At 39.5% G+C, this 16,458-nt stretch overlaps 1 protein-coding gene across 4 annotated transcripts in view; it reads left to right on the forward strand.

The window, feature by feature from the left end:
* The window catches only part of AEBP2 (AE binding protein 2), a 53,923-nt gene that overhangs the window by 17,377 nt on the left and 20,088 nt on the right, over window positions 1–16,458 (forward strand). For all 4 annotated transcript variants that reach the window (XM_068141909.1, XM_068141908.1, XM_068141911.1 and 1 more), the window contains 2 exons: window positions 5,147–5,354; window positions 9,703–9,810. In XM_068141909.1, the coding sequence (XP_067998010.1) occupies window positions 5,147–5,354; window positions 9,703–9,810 (316 nt within the window). The remainder of the gene's footprint in view (window positions 1–5,146; window positions 5,355–9,702; window positions 9,811–16,458) is intronic.

Here is a 16,458-nt window from a genome sequence, read left to right on the forward strand (position 1 = left end):
CATCTATTGTGTATGCAGGCTCTCTCCAGCAGTGACTGTTTTTGATGCTCTATTGTTCGGGATGACCCCTGAGTTGAACTCTCTGAAACTCAAATGTCTAATGTTCTTCATCAGGCTATGGTCTATAGATCCATTACAATGGAACTGAAGCCTGCTTACAGCTTGGGAGCAAACCCAGACCTGTCTGTCACTAGCAATGGGGGAATGCCACAGATGCTTAAGTTCTACTTGTGTCATTCTGCTTTGATAGTAGCAGTCAGGATTTAAAAAGATCTACTGGCTGGGGGAAGAAGGCTTAGAAAAAGGCAGAATATTTTGCTTTAACTTACTTAAGCTAAGAATTTGTTTCAAAGTCTTTGTTTTGTTATCTGCAGTTTGCCAGAATCTGTTTTCCTTGCTTGGTTCAGCTTTCTCCTTGTTGATACGTTATTGCTTTCCCACTTTCAGGCTTTGTGAATTTCATATAAGAAAGCTGAAGAATGTAATTTCCATTATTACTTTCCCTTTCTTAAGGAGTTTTCCCTCTTATAGATCATCCCGGGCAGACAGAAAGTCAGGTTGAATTGAAAAGCCCCGTTCATAGCTTGAAAGATACAGAGTCATGATTTTAATAGTCCAGCCCTTCTTGGGCTGGGTTGGTGTGCTTCCCCTTTTTTGGTCAGGATAAGGATGAAGTGGACTAGATTAGATGGTGGGAGTGTGTGCAGACGACATACCCACTCGTATGTCCTGATCTCGCAACTCTTTCTGAAATTCCAAGAAACAACAGAGTGAGTGAATCAGCAGGTCTAGCAAAAAATGTTGCGGTTGAGTCTTCACAGACTTAGCAGCAGCCACAGCTCTGACTGTAAAACTTAACATCATCTTTCCACTTCATCTTGAAATGCCAAGTCACAACGGTGAGAGATCTCCCAAGACAGTGTGTTCTGTGATGCTATATATACACTACAGACTTTGAAAAGCCTTCTGACACTCTGTGTATGGAAGACTAGAGAAAACTTAAACATGCTTGAGCGGTACCAGAGCAGTATGACTAGGAGGAAAGATTTTGCTAGTCTTTCACAGATTCTCTTTGCAGCCTTCTCATTCCTGGATGACCCAGAACTTGCTAAGTCAGAAAGGCAGAAGCTGATCCTAGGCTTTCAATACTGTGAGGTGCATTGGAAGCACAGAAGAGCAAGAAAAAAGCAAACCAGCATTTTGATTTAATGGGTTATTTTTAGAGGAAAAAAATGTGTCAAGGTATAGACGACAGAGATTGGAGTCAATACAGCTGACCAGTATGATGGAGTATTGTTCCTTTATTGTTCCAGTATTGTAGGACTATAGTGCGAGTATAGCACAGTAAAGTAAAGCAAAGAAGAAGAAGGGAAAGGAAAGGCAGAAGTGCATATCAGGGGAACTTCTACAACTTATATAAACTCGGAGAGCCTCGTTGGCATAGCTCCATTGTATCCCTCTGAGTGACCACCCATCGCACTATTGTAGATTATTGGTCCAACTACTAACGACACACGAGGTTGTTGATGCAGGTGCATGTCCTGTTGTCCCAAGATAACTTTCTGTGTTTATAGCTACCAGTGCCCTGTTTTAGTTACATGCTGCAGGCACAGCGCTGTTTTGCTACACTGCTAGCTGGCTCTGCACTTACGCTGAGCATGGCCTACCACCATGTCAGGCTCTAGGCCTGCACTGCCAGACTGCTCACACTGCTCGTCGCTGGCATTGCCACATCAAGGCAGTGAGTTTCATGCATTTTGGCAGAGCCTATCAAAAGAAACATTAGAAAGGTGGTTCCTGAAAGTAGGTTGTAGTGAGGTTGAGTGTTTATGCCTCTTTGTGAGTGTTTTGAGAATGGCACTAATGCTGTGAGTGGAGGTAGAAGCTCAGGCCAGCAGTAAATAGCTCAAAAGTAGGAGATCCAACTTAAAGTACTTATTAAGTGCTATGCTTCGGTACCTTTCAGTTGTGAGAAAGTTAGGGTTGTTAACCACATCAAGTGGTGAGAGGCAACTGTTTCACGAGTGCTGTATCTGCAGTGCTTTGCCATCCTTTAGAAATGCAAGCCTACTTCTAAGTACTGGGTTTGGGAGTACTATGTTTGAATAACTGACTCAGGTGTGTGTGGGATCACATTTAATTATTCAATTTTCCTATCATCCTGCTTGTAAACTTTGCTTCCATAACACAGTTTTATAGATGTTACTTTTGTGAATAATTTTTGGTTTAAACATCAGTTGAGGAAGGAGGGGATGTTGGTCCCTGGTTGCATCTATTATAGGCCTGGCATGGTGGGAAAAATTGGGGCTGCTTGCAATGTATTTTTGACAATCACCAATAGTTAAATGGCTGTTAGCACTGTAGGGACTGGTACAGTGCTAGTTGCTTTTATTTTCTCTTTTGTTTGTTGGAAGTTTCTGGTGACTGAAAATAAGGTTTTTTTGGGGAAAGACAGCAATGTGGAGCAGATTCAAAACCTTATCTCTGTAGGCTTCTGTTTGCCACATTTTGCTTTATTTGCTACTCACCGATTAAGACTTGCATATCATGAAAGGAACCAAGACTACTTGGAAGGGAGGGAAGGGGGAGCTGAAGAGGGATTGCACTCTGTGTATTCAGGGTATGGAAAAGGAAAGAAATTAAAAATAGTAGGCACATGGGAAAATATGTGTAGCAGCAAAGAGCCTTTATGCCTTTTATGAGTAGAAGTCAAGCCTTGTAAACTGCTAGATCTTGTTTTTTTTTGAAATGGAGAGGGGAAAGTAGAAAACAAAACCAAAACAAGCAAAAACCCCAACAAAGACATGTGGTATTTGTAGAGCATTTAGGAAGTATATATTTGGTATACTTTTATTCAAGGAAAAAAAAATGTTGAAAAGATCTCTAAAAATTCTTTTTTAACTTGGAAAAAGCCCAAGGATTAAGAATAATTAGTCAGTTTTAACAGTAGGAATAGGCTAGAGTTAGAAGATTTTTAAGAGATCTGTGCTTGGGATAGGGTGTTCACAAATGTTACCTTGCTGACATCTCTCAGTATAAAGATTCTGTGTGAGAAGTGGGGGAAAAATGGGATATGGTAGAAGTTAGAAAACTACAAGTGTTTTGTAGAGCTGAACAGGAAATAGTTATCTTCATTCTCTAATGTAATTACTATTTTTTTCCCTTGCACTTTGCTCAGGAGAATATGTAAAGGCCCCTGTGTAAGAATTACTGCTGCATACTGTGCTGTATTAGCAAAAGTGTATTTATATGGTCAACATTTATATGGCACCATTAAGATAGCCTGGATTACTGTGTGTAATTGGGGCTCATCACAGATGCTCACCTACTGGAGGGGATCTGGTGGAGGGTCTCCAAGATAGTTAGAAAACTGAAGCAAGTGCTATACATGGAGAGGTTGAGAGATTTGTTTTCTTCAATGCTAGGATAAGCAGGGCAGGGTCATTGCTGTTTTCAGTGATGTTACAGGGAGGCTTAGCAAAGGAGGGGGAGTAAATCCCACAGCTGCAAAGGATGAGAGGCAATGGACAGAAGTTGCAACATTGAAAATTCTGAGGAGATGTTGGGAAATATCCCCCTCCTCCGCAAAGAGGTTAATCAGACGCTGGGAAAATTGTTCAGTAAGGTAGCAGAAACTCCAGCCTTTGAAAGCACCCATTAACATCTCAGCTGGACAAGGCCTCAGGGTCTCACTTGTTCCTGTTCGAGCAGTGTCATGGGTTGAGTCGAGTCTGCTGCTGTTACACATACTGTCCTGCACTCATGCCAGCTTCAAACATGAAAGTGCTGACTGGAGGAAAGTATTATGGGGCTTGAAGTTCAGATTGCAACATGAGAGGCTTCCTGTTCCAGTTGCTGCTTTGGGGTTCCAGATCTTGGGTGTTGGCTTCTTCCTGCAGGCATGGCAGCAGGATGGGTGGGAGCCAGGTAGCTCTCACTGGTTTTGGTTTTCTGGTTTTTGCTTGGGTTTTTTTCCTGTATCTTACTACACTTCTTCTGCAAATAGGCTCAGCTAAGGTAATAATGCATTGTGTTATTAGAATAATTAGATTATTAGCTAAGGTAATTATGCATTGTGATTATGATGTTATATTAAACACTTCTCTTACTAGCTCAACCCTGAGTTTTGTGTGTTACTTTTTCCCCTTGTTTTTGTGTTGGGGAAGCAGGCAGGTTAGCTCTTGTGTTAACCTGTTAAAAGCAGAGAGTTTTACCACCTTGATCTTCTGAGGTCATTTCAAAGATGACTTTGGGGTGTCTTCCAACCTTGGTGATACTGATACTGATACCTGTTCTGTAGTGCTATGACTTTGTGCAAGACACAAACATAAAGGTCCAAAGAGGCAGTGAGCAGGTTCACAAGGTGAAAAAAAGTTGTATTAGTAGCTATTCAATATTTACTTAGCAAGAATATTCATTTATCTCCATACCATACATGTATTTGAAAAGAGCACACTTGCAATTTTTTCTGGTCTAGTGTGACACTTGGCTGTGTACCTGCCAAGAGACAGAGCAGAACAGCTGATCCAAATGACCCCTGCTGGCCACATATTTCACTGCTTCTGGCTTCTCTGAGATGTTTCTTTAAAAAAGCAAACAAATACACAAATGAAAACATCAGAACAAACAAAACCTCATTAGTTTAGACCATGCATGTGATGAATGCCATGCTGGGGCAAAACTGAGAGTACCTTGAAGCTTCAGTGCTGTATTCCTTTTAAGGAACCAGTGTTAGTGAGGAATCCTGGGCTAGATATATCTCTGGTCTGACCCAGCATACCTTTTTTTTATCTTTTCCCCTCTCCTGGGAAATAAAAAATAATGAATGGCTGATTAATGTAGCTTAAATTGCTTTCTTAATCACATGAGAGTTAATTTTCTGACAAGTCAGTGAATTGGTGGATTTTCCATCCATTCCTTTTGTCCAGAAGAAGTTACACTGTCAAGTAATAGTAGCTATTTCCTGCCTGTGCATTTATTATAGTTAAGCTAGGGAACCACAATAAACAGTAAGTTCAAGATTTTCTTTTCAACCTGTCTAAATAGATCTGAAGCAAACCCCTAAAGAGCTATTATTTTTAGTTGTTCTGTTAATGTCCAACAAGTACAAACTTTCTCTCTCTTTTTTGTTCTCTCTTGTCTGCAGCATAAGCAGCACTATTATGGACGTAGACAGCACAATTTCCAGTGGGCGTTCAACTCCAGTTATGATGAATGGACAAGGAGTTCCTGCCTCTTCTGCAAAAAGCATTGCTTATAACTGTTGCTGGGACCACTGTCATGCCTGCTTCAGCTCCAGCCCAGATTTGGCAGATCACATTCGCTCTATACATGTGGATGGTCAGCGAGGAGGGGTTGGTGTTGCTTTTTGTTTTGTCCTTCTGTCTTAGCCTACAGTGTGTTACTCTTTAAAGGCAGCAGCACATTTCACATTTTAAAGTACCAGTTCACCTGATTTGGTGTTGTGTGTTTTTTCTTGAATGCCTAGCTTTAAGGATCTAGTAAGTTCTTTTTAATAAATGATCTGATGTGATCAGGGTTTTGATAATGTGTGCCAACTTCACAACATCCTGAAGCTGTTGGTATATCTTTAAGTGCTTATATTAAGTGAACATGTTACTGCATGTGAACTTGGGTTAAGTCATATCTTGATCATTTTCACAAATGGAGTCTCACTAGAGGTAAAATGGCATCCTGGCCTGTATCAGGAACAGTGTGGCCAGCAGGAGCAAGGAGGTCATTCTGCCCCTCTACACTGCACTGGATAGGCCACACCTTGAGTACTGTGTCCAGTTGTGGGCCCCTCAGTTTAGGAAGAATGTTGACCTGCTGGAACATGTCCAGAGAAGGGCAACAAATTTGGTGAGGGGCTTGGAACACAAGCCCTATGAGGAGAGGCTGAGGGAGCTGGGGTTGCTTAGCCTGGAGAAGAGGGGGCTCAGGGGAGACCTTATTGGTGTCTACAACTACCTGAAGGGAGGTTGTAGACAGGCGGAGACTGGTCTCTTCTCCCAGACAACCAACACCAGAACAAGAGGAGACAGTCTAAAGCTGCGCCAGGGGAGGTTTAGGCTGGAGGTTAGGAAGAAATTCTTCTTAGAGAGAGTGATTGCCCATTGGAATGGGCTGCCCAGGGGAGGTGGTGGAGTCACCATCATTGGAAGAGTTTAGAAGGAGACTTGATAGGGTGCTTGGTTGCATGTTTTAGTTGGTTGAGTAGGTTGGATAATAGGTTGGCCACAATGATCTTGAAGGTCTCTTCCAACCTGGTTTATTGTGTTCAAAAATATACACAGGATGTGTAACAGGGAAGATGTAAGGCTCATTGACTTGAGAGTACAAAGTCTTACTGCAACAGCTTTGTAGTACTGAGGCCAAATATGCCTTCAACATAATTGCATCATTTTTTTGATTGAGGTGCATATGTAATCATGTGTATTTCAGTCAAATGATGCAGTTTCTGTTGGTCTCACAACTGTAATGTTTCAAAATACCTTCCATTAGGGTAATTTGAACTGCCTGCCCCTCCCCAACCTCCCAAATTACCTTGATGCCTGGAATGTGTCATGTAAACTAGCATTTCATCAAACAAGCAATCTGCCTGCTTTTGGCCCTGTAACTCTTCAGAATTGTTTTGGGGGGAAAAGGCCTCTTAAATTCAAGTTCAGCTATTGACCTAACACCACTGTGGCAGTTAAACCATGTCTCAAAGCACCATGTCTATATGTTTTTTGAACTCCTTCAGAGATGGTGACTCCTGGGCAGCCTGTTCTGATGTCTGACCTCTCATTCAGTTAAGAAAGTTTTCCTAATAACCACTGTAAACCTCCCCTGGTGCTGCTTCAGGCCATTTCCTCTTGTTCGCTTGATACTCTGGAGAATAGACGGACTCCCACCTCACTACAACCTGCTTTCAGGTAGCCGTAGAGAGCAATGAGGTCTAAGCAATCACAGTTTGCTCAGTTGCTCATTGTAAGACTTTTTCTCTAGACTCTTCACCAGCTTCATTGCCCTTCTCTGGACATACTCCAGCAACTCAGTGCCCAAAACTGAGCGCAGCATTTGAGGTGTGGCCTTGTCAGTGCTGCGTACCGGCACTTGATCTCTTCCCTGCTGCTACTGGCCACACTATTCTTGGTGCAGGCCAGGATGGTTTTGGGCTTCTTGGCTCATGTTCAACTGGCTATTGGCAAGTAGCCCCAGGTCCTTTTCTGCTGGGCAGCTTTCCATCCATTCTTCCCCAAGCCTGTAGTGTTGCATGGGATTGTTGTGACTCCAGTGCAGGACCCAGCACTTGGCCTCGTTGTATCTCATACTGTTGACCATGGTCCATTGATCCAGTCTGTCCAGTTACCCCTGCAGATTCTTCCTGTCTTTGAGCAGATCAACACTTCACCCACTTTGGTGTCATCTGCAAGGCAGATTTCTTAGAGAGCTAGTAATCTTAAGCTAGAATAGTCATTATCCTTTGACTTGTGTCCTTCACTTCTCCAGAAATAAAATGTTAGGCTATTAGGCTTTGAGTGAGTAGGAGACTTTAATAAAAAGCTAATTTGCATTACTTTATTATGTAACTGTGTCATCGAGACTGCTGTGACTTTGGTTGTATTTAGCTAATGTTTTCTGATGTAATTGAGCTTTCACCTTCATACTTGGTGATAATTTTTCAGTTTCTGCTCTAAGCAGAATTGTCAATCCATTGAGCTGACTTTTTAGCTGCTCATGAGATGTTTTTTTACAGTTCTGTTCATAAGTTTATTGAAGTGTTGGATGAATCTTGGATGAAACAATGAAATGGTTGAGGTGTATTGGTATTCTGGGGACTTTCACATAACCAAAAGTGGTTGTTTGGGGTTTTGTTAATCTCATTCATGACCCTTTTTCATTTGCCTTTCATTTCTTTACAACATGGACTGGAAGACTTTTCAGGTTTTGTTGGGGTTTTTTAGTATATTTTAGTTCACTTACATTCTGACATGATTTGTGCATATTTTTGTTTTAATGTTAATATTTCTCTTTCTGAAAGAGGAGGTTATTTGAAACAGTAAGTGCCTAATAACTGTTGCATTTAGTTCACTCTTCTTACCCATCTACTGGATTTGGTTTATAGAAGGGTTCCAGCCGGTTTCTTTTCAGGGATTTGTCTGCCACCTGCTGGTGAGGTGTTTAAGTTGCGTTAGAAATGATTGTGCGGTTTTAATTGCATTTCAGATACTATTTAACTAGAGTGACAATAGAGTTGAAGAAAAGTGGGGTTAGTGGCTGCTTATTGAGAAATTAAGAGTGATGTTATAAGCATCTTTGTATGCTAAAATGTGCATTTGCAGGCTAATACTGAGATAATGGCTCCAAACTAAACCAGATGGGTCTGTGAAGAGCCCAGTAAACTTTTTGGCAAATAGTTTTACTACCCTCAGATGTTTTTTTTCCAAAGTATTTTGGGTTCAGCCTTTTGACAAGGGTTCCCAAGAAGCTTTGGTTGGTCTTCTGCTGGGTTGTTGTAAAATCAAGCGCTTGTTCTGTGGAGGAATTGCATTTCCATAGTCTCTGTAATATTCAGTCTCTATAATATTCTTACTGATATTCTTTTGAGTGCCCTGCAGTTGCTGGTGGAAATATTTGGACAGTTACACAGCTGTTGCAGAGCCAGGAATTTCAGAAATACCAATTCTGTGGTTTCAGGGGAGTCTCAAAAACTGAGGAGCAGCAAACACCAAAGATTTAAGGAGTTGGTCCTTGCATGTCAGTAGGCCTGTATCAATTATACAGGGTTTTTCTTCTTTGTATTAGTAAACCAAGCTATCTATATATTATACAGTGAGCATTTAGTACTCCTGGGGCTGCTCTTTTGTTTTGAAAATACAGTCTTTTGAAGATTCAGTTTTTCAATCTCCAGAAGGGAACAAGAAACTCAAATCCAATTAGTTTCCTACAGTTCTGAAAACCTGTATTATGAACAATGCTGTTCCTGGGGACTATTTTGCTGCTACAGATTAGGGCTATACCTCCCTTCACAGGCAGACCTGTTGAAATTGTAATGAAAGGCAAGTTCATTGAACTTCTTTTATTCTGTCAGTTTCAGATAGACACAATAAGAGGAGAGAGAAAAGCAGCATGAGTAAGTTCTGTTCCCCTTAATTCACTATTGTGCGTATGACTGATCTGCACGCTGGAATCACAAAACACCCATGGATTTGAATCCAAGGAGAAATTGTAACTTTCTTCATCAGGAATTAGGAGTAAGGCCCTGACTAGAGATAGCCAGTATTATAAAATATAAAACTGCTATCTAAAACCATGTTGTGAAAAACAAAACCTCAAAGAAGTGAAACTATGACTTGCTTATGAGAGTGGACAGTTTTCTTTGTCTGCTTTTGCTTTGTCATTAACAAATGTTATGGCTCAGTATCTGAAGGATAAGCATGTTGAGTGTAAACAAACATCAGGGGATGCTGTGGTTCTGAACGGTGTTTTTTCTTACAGGTATCTGTTTCTTGATATTTTTTCCAGTGACCTGCCTTTTTTGAGTATTTGTGGTTGTAATTTACTTCTTCCTTGGTACAATATGAGAAGTGTGTTAGAGAATAAAGCGTTCCTGTTCAGAATTGGTTGGAAATACTTTGTGTTGTGAAAACAGGCTGCTTTACTAATCTGATTTTTGCATTTGTCTTGCGTAAACTTACCATGTTTTTACTCCATTAGGTGTTTGTTTGCTTGTGGAAAGGTTGCAAAGTATATAATACACCTTCAACAAGTCAAAGTTGGTTGCAGAGGCATATGCTGACACACAGTGGGGACAAACCTTTCAAGGTAAGCTTCCCCGTAAGATTGGGTCTCTTAATTAATGAGTGATCTTGTTTATTTTTCTTGATGCAGTACATTAGTTGAAAAATGCCATCACAGGAAGATCTCTTAAAAAGTATCCAGTGAGCTGAGCCTTCATCTTTGCAATTACTGTGCCCAAAGGTTCTGTTCTGCTACAGAAACAAAGAAAATGGTTGTTGGTTCTCTGTGTCTTTAAATCTAAGTGGTAGGAGAGTGTAAAACTACATAGTGCTGAAGTTCAGTGTTATTGGTGTACTCTCCAGCTGAGCTGCTTATAATGTGAGATATTTTTCCTCGTGCTTTACGTTTCCACAGTAAGTTTTGGATCATGCCTGATGATGCACATTCTGTGCCTGAATAAGTGCCGGTTTTGTTAGCACAGTTCGGTTGAAACACAGGCAGGGACTATATGGTTAACCTCTCTGAGAACAATAAGGAAGTCAGGAATACAGGACCATTGAGCTGACTATATTTCCTGCATAGTATTTTCTAACTTTCTCTTTCTTTCTCCCCCTAATCTGTACCTGCAATTCTAGGTATAGTAGTGTTTATCATTCCCATATCCACCAATCCGTTATTAATGAGTTGCTTCATCCTCTTATGGATACAGTTGGGGCAGTTCATAGCTGTCAGTCCTGGATCACTTTATGGTAAGTCCCACCCGCACTACTTCAGACTGAAGTTCTCCTTCCATGTAGGATATGAAAATGACTTAGGGGTTGGTCTTTTTTGGTTTTTTTTATTACCTTCTCTCTTTTTTTTTTGGTTGAGTTTAGGTAGCATTTTATGTCTTCCTCTTCACTACCCCCAACCTCACCAAGTTTTAGTCACTGTTTTTCCACTTCTCTCTCTTCTCATCCTTCTCAGGTAATTTTTTTATTATTTTTTTAAACATTTTTAAGTTGTTACTATTTTGAGGGCAACTATTTCTCAGAAGTACTTTCCCACTGCAGTGATGTTTTCCAGAAATTAGTAATTTTGCATAGCTTGTAACAATACTTATAATGGAAAACAAAGCTAAACTTAAAGCCCAGGGAGTAAAAATAGTGCATGGCACCCTAAAAAGTTTTTGAATGAAGGTTAGATGTTTTTCCATACTGAAATATGTAGTGTAGTCTGAAAGTTTCTGACTGAGAAAATAAACAATAGGGAACTCTTGAAATTGTCATAACATTTGTTTACAGGAGTAAGTTTAGCATGCTCTTGAAAGCATAGCATAAGTATTATAGATCCCTGGAAGCTTGCAGATATGACTGTTCCAGCAGCTAATCTAATCTTAAATGCTAATCCCTGAAGAAAACTTAAAAACACCCAATCATTTGAGGAAACTTACACCTTAGGTCTACTAGTTTTTGAATTAAATGGTTTATATACCTTAAAGCATAATGGCAAGTTTGGTCTTGAGGGAGAGTCTTTCAGGTAGGCTAATCTGTGTACTTATTTGGTCTAGACCCAAGAAACTCAATTTTAGAACCATTAGTTTTCCAAGAGGTGTGGGCATAGCTTGAAATTCCAGTAGTACTTTTGAGTCTGTTAGAGTTACCTAGCAAAGTCAGTAAAACTTGGTATCCCACCTTTTTGGCTGCTCTGGTTACATCAAGAGCCCTAAGATGTAAAACAATTAATTCTGATGATAATCCTATTGTGTTAAATATGTATTATTTCCCCAGCTGATTTTCTGTACTTGCCAGTCACACTAAGGGAAAGGACAAAACACAGGCTAGGACTGCAGTAGTTAATCATCACGGCTCAATGTGTGTCACTTCAGCATTCTTTTCCCACTGTTGCCTTTAGTCCCTTTGTTTGTTTTTGATCTCTATATTTCTCAATCTGTTCCTGGGGGATTTGAATGGAGGATAATTGGGGTCTGAGTAGAATTTTGTAACATCTTTTGTTCTCCTGTCATTTATGCTGAATGTAGGCTACAGGTCTCACATGAGATAGCCAAGTATTTTAAGTGTCTGTGATAGCAACCTAGTAATTAACTAGCTCCCTTTCCTTGCTGGCTTCTTTTCTTATAGAAGCCTTTGAAATGTGCTGTTTGATACAAAAGCGCTTAAGCAAGCACTGGATATTAGTCTTGATCAGTCCAAGAGCAGCCACTGCTAATTGTTTCATGGCAGTCATTCAAAACCAGAAAATGTTTGTTTGGTGCATTTAGCCGTTCTTAAATCAGAATCTCTCACCTTTTAGGAAAAGCCAATTTTTTTTCAAGCCAGAGTTGGATTAAGGACCCCTTGTTCTTGGTGATTACTGCAGACAAAGTATCTCCCAAAACCTAAATTACAAATGGAATTTCTGCTGTCTCGTGAAAGCATGCTGGGGTTGTAGCATAAAAGGAAGGGATCTGTTATTTTAGAGAACCTGAGAAAATATCTAGTCTTTCAGTGCTTCATGTAAAAAACAAAGAAGTAAATGTCAGGATTTTTGAGGAAAGCTGTAAAAGGCAGTAATGGAAATAGCTGTATGCTGTTGACTGAAGAACTGCTGCTTAAGATAGTCAGAAAGGCGAAGAATTTAACTAGGAAACTGACAATTAAAAGCACAGAAAATATACTTTTGTAAAGGTAAAAAAGCACTACCATTTTATGATGACCAGATATATGGCAGATTGCTATGTTCTTATATTTCTAGCCAAGATAGGAGACAAAAGTATTTTCTTAAATTGAAAGGAGGATGGGGACTGTCTCAGGCATAAAGCTTTCTTTGCAGTAGAGCTACTCTTGAAGGAGTCCCTGGCCTGTCACCCTTTTGCTTGCAAGTGGACTCATTTTATGTAGTTGCCTGTTTTGGGTTTAACTATCAATACACATGATGATGCCCTTTGATTAAAAGCCATTTTCAGCTGTAAATCGTCAGCTGTGCTTTCCTGTTCAAAGTTCTTTGTGGCTTTATCTGCCCTTCCCATGTATTCATGTAAACTATGTGATTGTAGTCTATTTATCACAGAAATCAACCCACTTCAAAATTGCAATGGCAAAATGTCTCCTGTTGTTTCTGTTTGTGAGGTTTAGCATGTCTCCTTCAGCATTAATATTTCAATATCTGTGCCACAGAAAAGGTAAATTTCCTTATGAATACCTATTTTTGAGACCTTGGTTATCATATCTCCATTTTTATGTGGGGCAGTTTCCTGCTAGTGATGATACCATTTCATCTAAGTCATCTGCTGAGGAAAGAAAAAAAGATAGGCTAGCTCTTTAGGCAGGAGATAGGACCTCAGTTCCCTGTTACTCATCATACTGCTTTTCTGTTTTGTTTCCTGAATTTTTAATACTTAATACTGGTGGCCTCAGGTTTCATGTGGAACCACATGGATGGATTTTTTTTGCTTGTGTGATTTTTTTTTTTGTGTGTTGGTTTTTTGAAGCCATCATTGCTAGTTTTATTACTGATAAAGTGTGTTTTCCTAATGCACTCACAAATCTATCCACCAGTGAAGAATGTCCTTTAAATGAGACAGTTGCCATTGCAGCTAGTTCTCAGTCTGTAACCAAGCACAATTTCTGCAAAGCTGTGTGCTTTCCCAATCCTACTTTTGGTAAAAACTGTTTCTGAGGTTTGTTTTTTTTCTCACCAAGAGCAACAACCAACCAAACAAGCTGGTGTTACGGAACTTACTGACTTTCTTTGGCCCACTGTTGGGTATTTTTGAAGTTCTGCTGCTTCTCTTAATATGTGAAGCTCCTAGAAGCTTGCTTTCCCTTTGCTTATTGCAATCTGATTCTAGCCATCCTTTTTCTTTTTTGTTGTAGACTTTCATTTAAGTGTTCTCAGAGCATGTAATTGTTTCTCTGAAGACATTGACTGTGTTGTTTTGTTTTTTTTCCATTCTGTTAGTACATAATTTCTGCAGCTTTTTAGAAATCCATACTGGTGGTCCTGTTGAAGGTTCAACACATTAAAAACTTTCATGCTTTCTGAGCATGTAGACAGGTGGATCTAGGGGAGTAATCAATTGAGTTAGAAAACTGATGCTGGTAACTTTCTCTGGCAAGTTGAGAAGAAAGTAAATGAAGTAATTCTATCTTACTTGTCCTAAACTTGACTGTTAAAAGTAATCAGTATTGGAATATTTAACATGGTATGATAACCTGCCTTTTCTAGCATGGTTTCTTGTACTCCAAACCACCTGCCCCCCAAAAAACCTACTTTCTATGCCTCGTTGCTGTAAAAAGCAATGAAAGTTACTTGAAGACATATCAAATCAGCTTTCAAAATGTAGTCTAGGTGGCCAAATAGAAGATGTTAGACACAATGAAGGGGGCACAAAACAGTAGGAGATTTTATGCAAAATAATTGCATGTAGCAGTTTTGTGTACATACAAGACTGTGTGTGGGTGTGCTATCAGGTGCTTTCTGATACTAGGGAGTATGCCCTTAATGTTTAAGGTCAGTTATGCAAGGTTTGCTGATGTGAGATAAATGCTTTCAAAATCAACAAATGACAGGTTTATTGGAGACATTTAAAAGGGGAAAAGAAAGTTTAAAAGGGGAAAAGTAAGTAATAATAAAAATGAAATTTGTTGCTCATTCTACCACCAGTAACTTCTAGAATTCATTAAGGACTGACTGCATTTGGTATATCTCTTGAGTACAGAAGTACTTGTTGAAATGCAGAAAACATAACCAAACAGCTTCAGTCTTCTCATGAGGTACATATCTGTTAGTCTGTTGACAGAATATCTTCTATCCATTAGAGTTTTGCAGGTAGAGATAGAAAATGTGAAGTCATTGTGCCTCAACACTTGGATGCTGAGACAATAAGGAGGTTTATCCACTTGTCTAAAATACTACTTAGATTTCTTGGGAAAATTACAATGACTGTTTTAAAAAGGAGATTTGGTCATTTTGCATTTAGACAAAAACCCAACCTGTTTTGCTAGATTTTTTTATATCCTATTTGTTGAAACCACTGGTCATTTCTGCCCATTAATAATGGTGGGTATGGGTACACTGGAGAAATTCAACTTCTTACTTGTTGACTTATTTTCTCTTGAAGTAACATATCCACCAATCCGGACCCAATCCATCATACCTCAAATTGAGTGCAAAATTATGAGATTTAGGTTTTGGGGGAAAAAATAAAATGAAGAGATTGGTTTGAAGTTGTACATAACAGTAGAGTTTGATTTATTAGAAGCCCTCTAGATCTGTCTAATTATCTGGTGGGAAGCCGATTTGGTGTGACTTACCGTCCCGAGATCCTGAAGTGACAGCCTGAACTGCTCCTTTATCTTTGGAGAGAAGAGACTTTGCCCATTAGTAACGGATTGCTGGATATATTATTTTAGAGAGAAAAATAAAAATAAAGAAAAACAGGTAAGATTTTTCTCCTCTTCTACTATTTCCTGTCTACTACAAAGTTATTCTCTCTGTCATCTTTGATATATGACCTGTTGATTAACTGGATGACATGGTCAGGTAGTCTCAAAACTACACAATATCTGAATGTAGTGATTTCTGCAAATATTTAATATGACTTAATACCAAGAGGTAATTTCTAGTTGCATATATTGAAGGTTTAAGGATGTTGGTTTGGGGGTGTGGAAAGTAAAACCTGGGCTGAGCAAGGAAGTGAGTTGTATCTTCTGTGGATAATCTGTCTAGAATATATTTGTTATCTTCGTACAGAAGTAGACAAGTAAAGTTATGACATTGCAAGTCATAAAAGTGTTTCCCATCTGACAGGAAATAGAATTAATTAAGCCTTATGTACTTGTATTTTACAAAATGTTTAAAATGTGCCTAATACAGAGTTTGTGTTATTTCCTGAAGGTATGTACATTAATAAACTTGGAATATGGCAACACATGCACTGGATCAAGACTTTAAGTTACTTTTGATCTCTAGCAGGCATTGGCAAAATGGGAATTTTAGTTTCTCACTGTAATTGAACTTTAGGGATTTCCCTTGTGGCCTTTTTTATGTCAGTGTTAGTAAGCTCAGAAAGAGCCAGGAGCTGAATTCAGGAGCACCTTAATGAAAGCTTTTCTCTTCATGGACACTGTATAATTTTATGATGATGATGGAAAGCCATTTGTTAGGTGTGAGGTAGAAGCAGACTTTCTGATTCTGCAGCCACTGCTGGAAAACAGCACAGTTGAGTTTTAGGGACAAAACATGTAAAGTGCTGTTCTAGTGCTGTTTTCTTGTCTTTCAGTCAAAGTTGTAGGGTTGAGGCAGATCACTCTAAGGCCTTTCAAACTCATCCTTAGTCTTCAGAGAAAACAGCGCTATGTCCATAATTGCAGTGTCACTTATTCCTGGACTCCTGTTGGAGCTGCCTCATCCATTTTCTGTGGAAGGAAGTGCTAAAGAAGAGAGGTGCAGATGAAGGAGCTGAGAAAGATGGGAAAAGAAAGGGAGGAGCAGAACATACGTGGAAGAAAAGCTGATCAGCCTAAACCACTGGAAAGTTCATTTGCCCTGCTACTATTTTCTGCATCAGAAGGAAAACTGATTGTGTGGATATACAATCCAGTGCAGCCAGTGATGGAATGTGTATCTTAAAATTACTTTTATTTGGTCTGTTCTTGTGAGACCCCATCTTTAATACTGCATCCAGTTCTGGTGTCCCCATCATAAGAGGGACACAGAGCAATTGGAGCAAGTCCAAAGGAGGGCCACAAA

Source organism: Melanerpes formicivorus, unplaced genomic scaffold (genome assembly GCF_026170545.1).
Source record: "Melanerpes formicivorus ecotype bairdi unplaced genomic scaffold, bMelFor1.0.p_v2 SCAF_8, whole genome shotgun sequence".
Taxonomy (NCBI): Eukaryota; Metazoa; Chordata; class Aves; order Piciformes; family Picidae; genus Melanerpes; species Melanerpes formicivorus.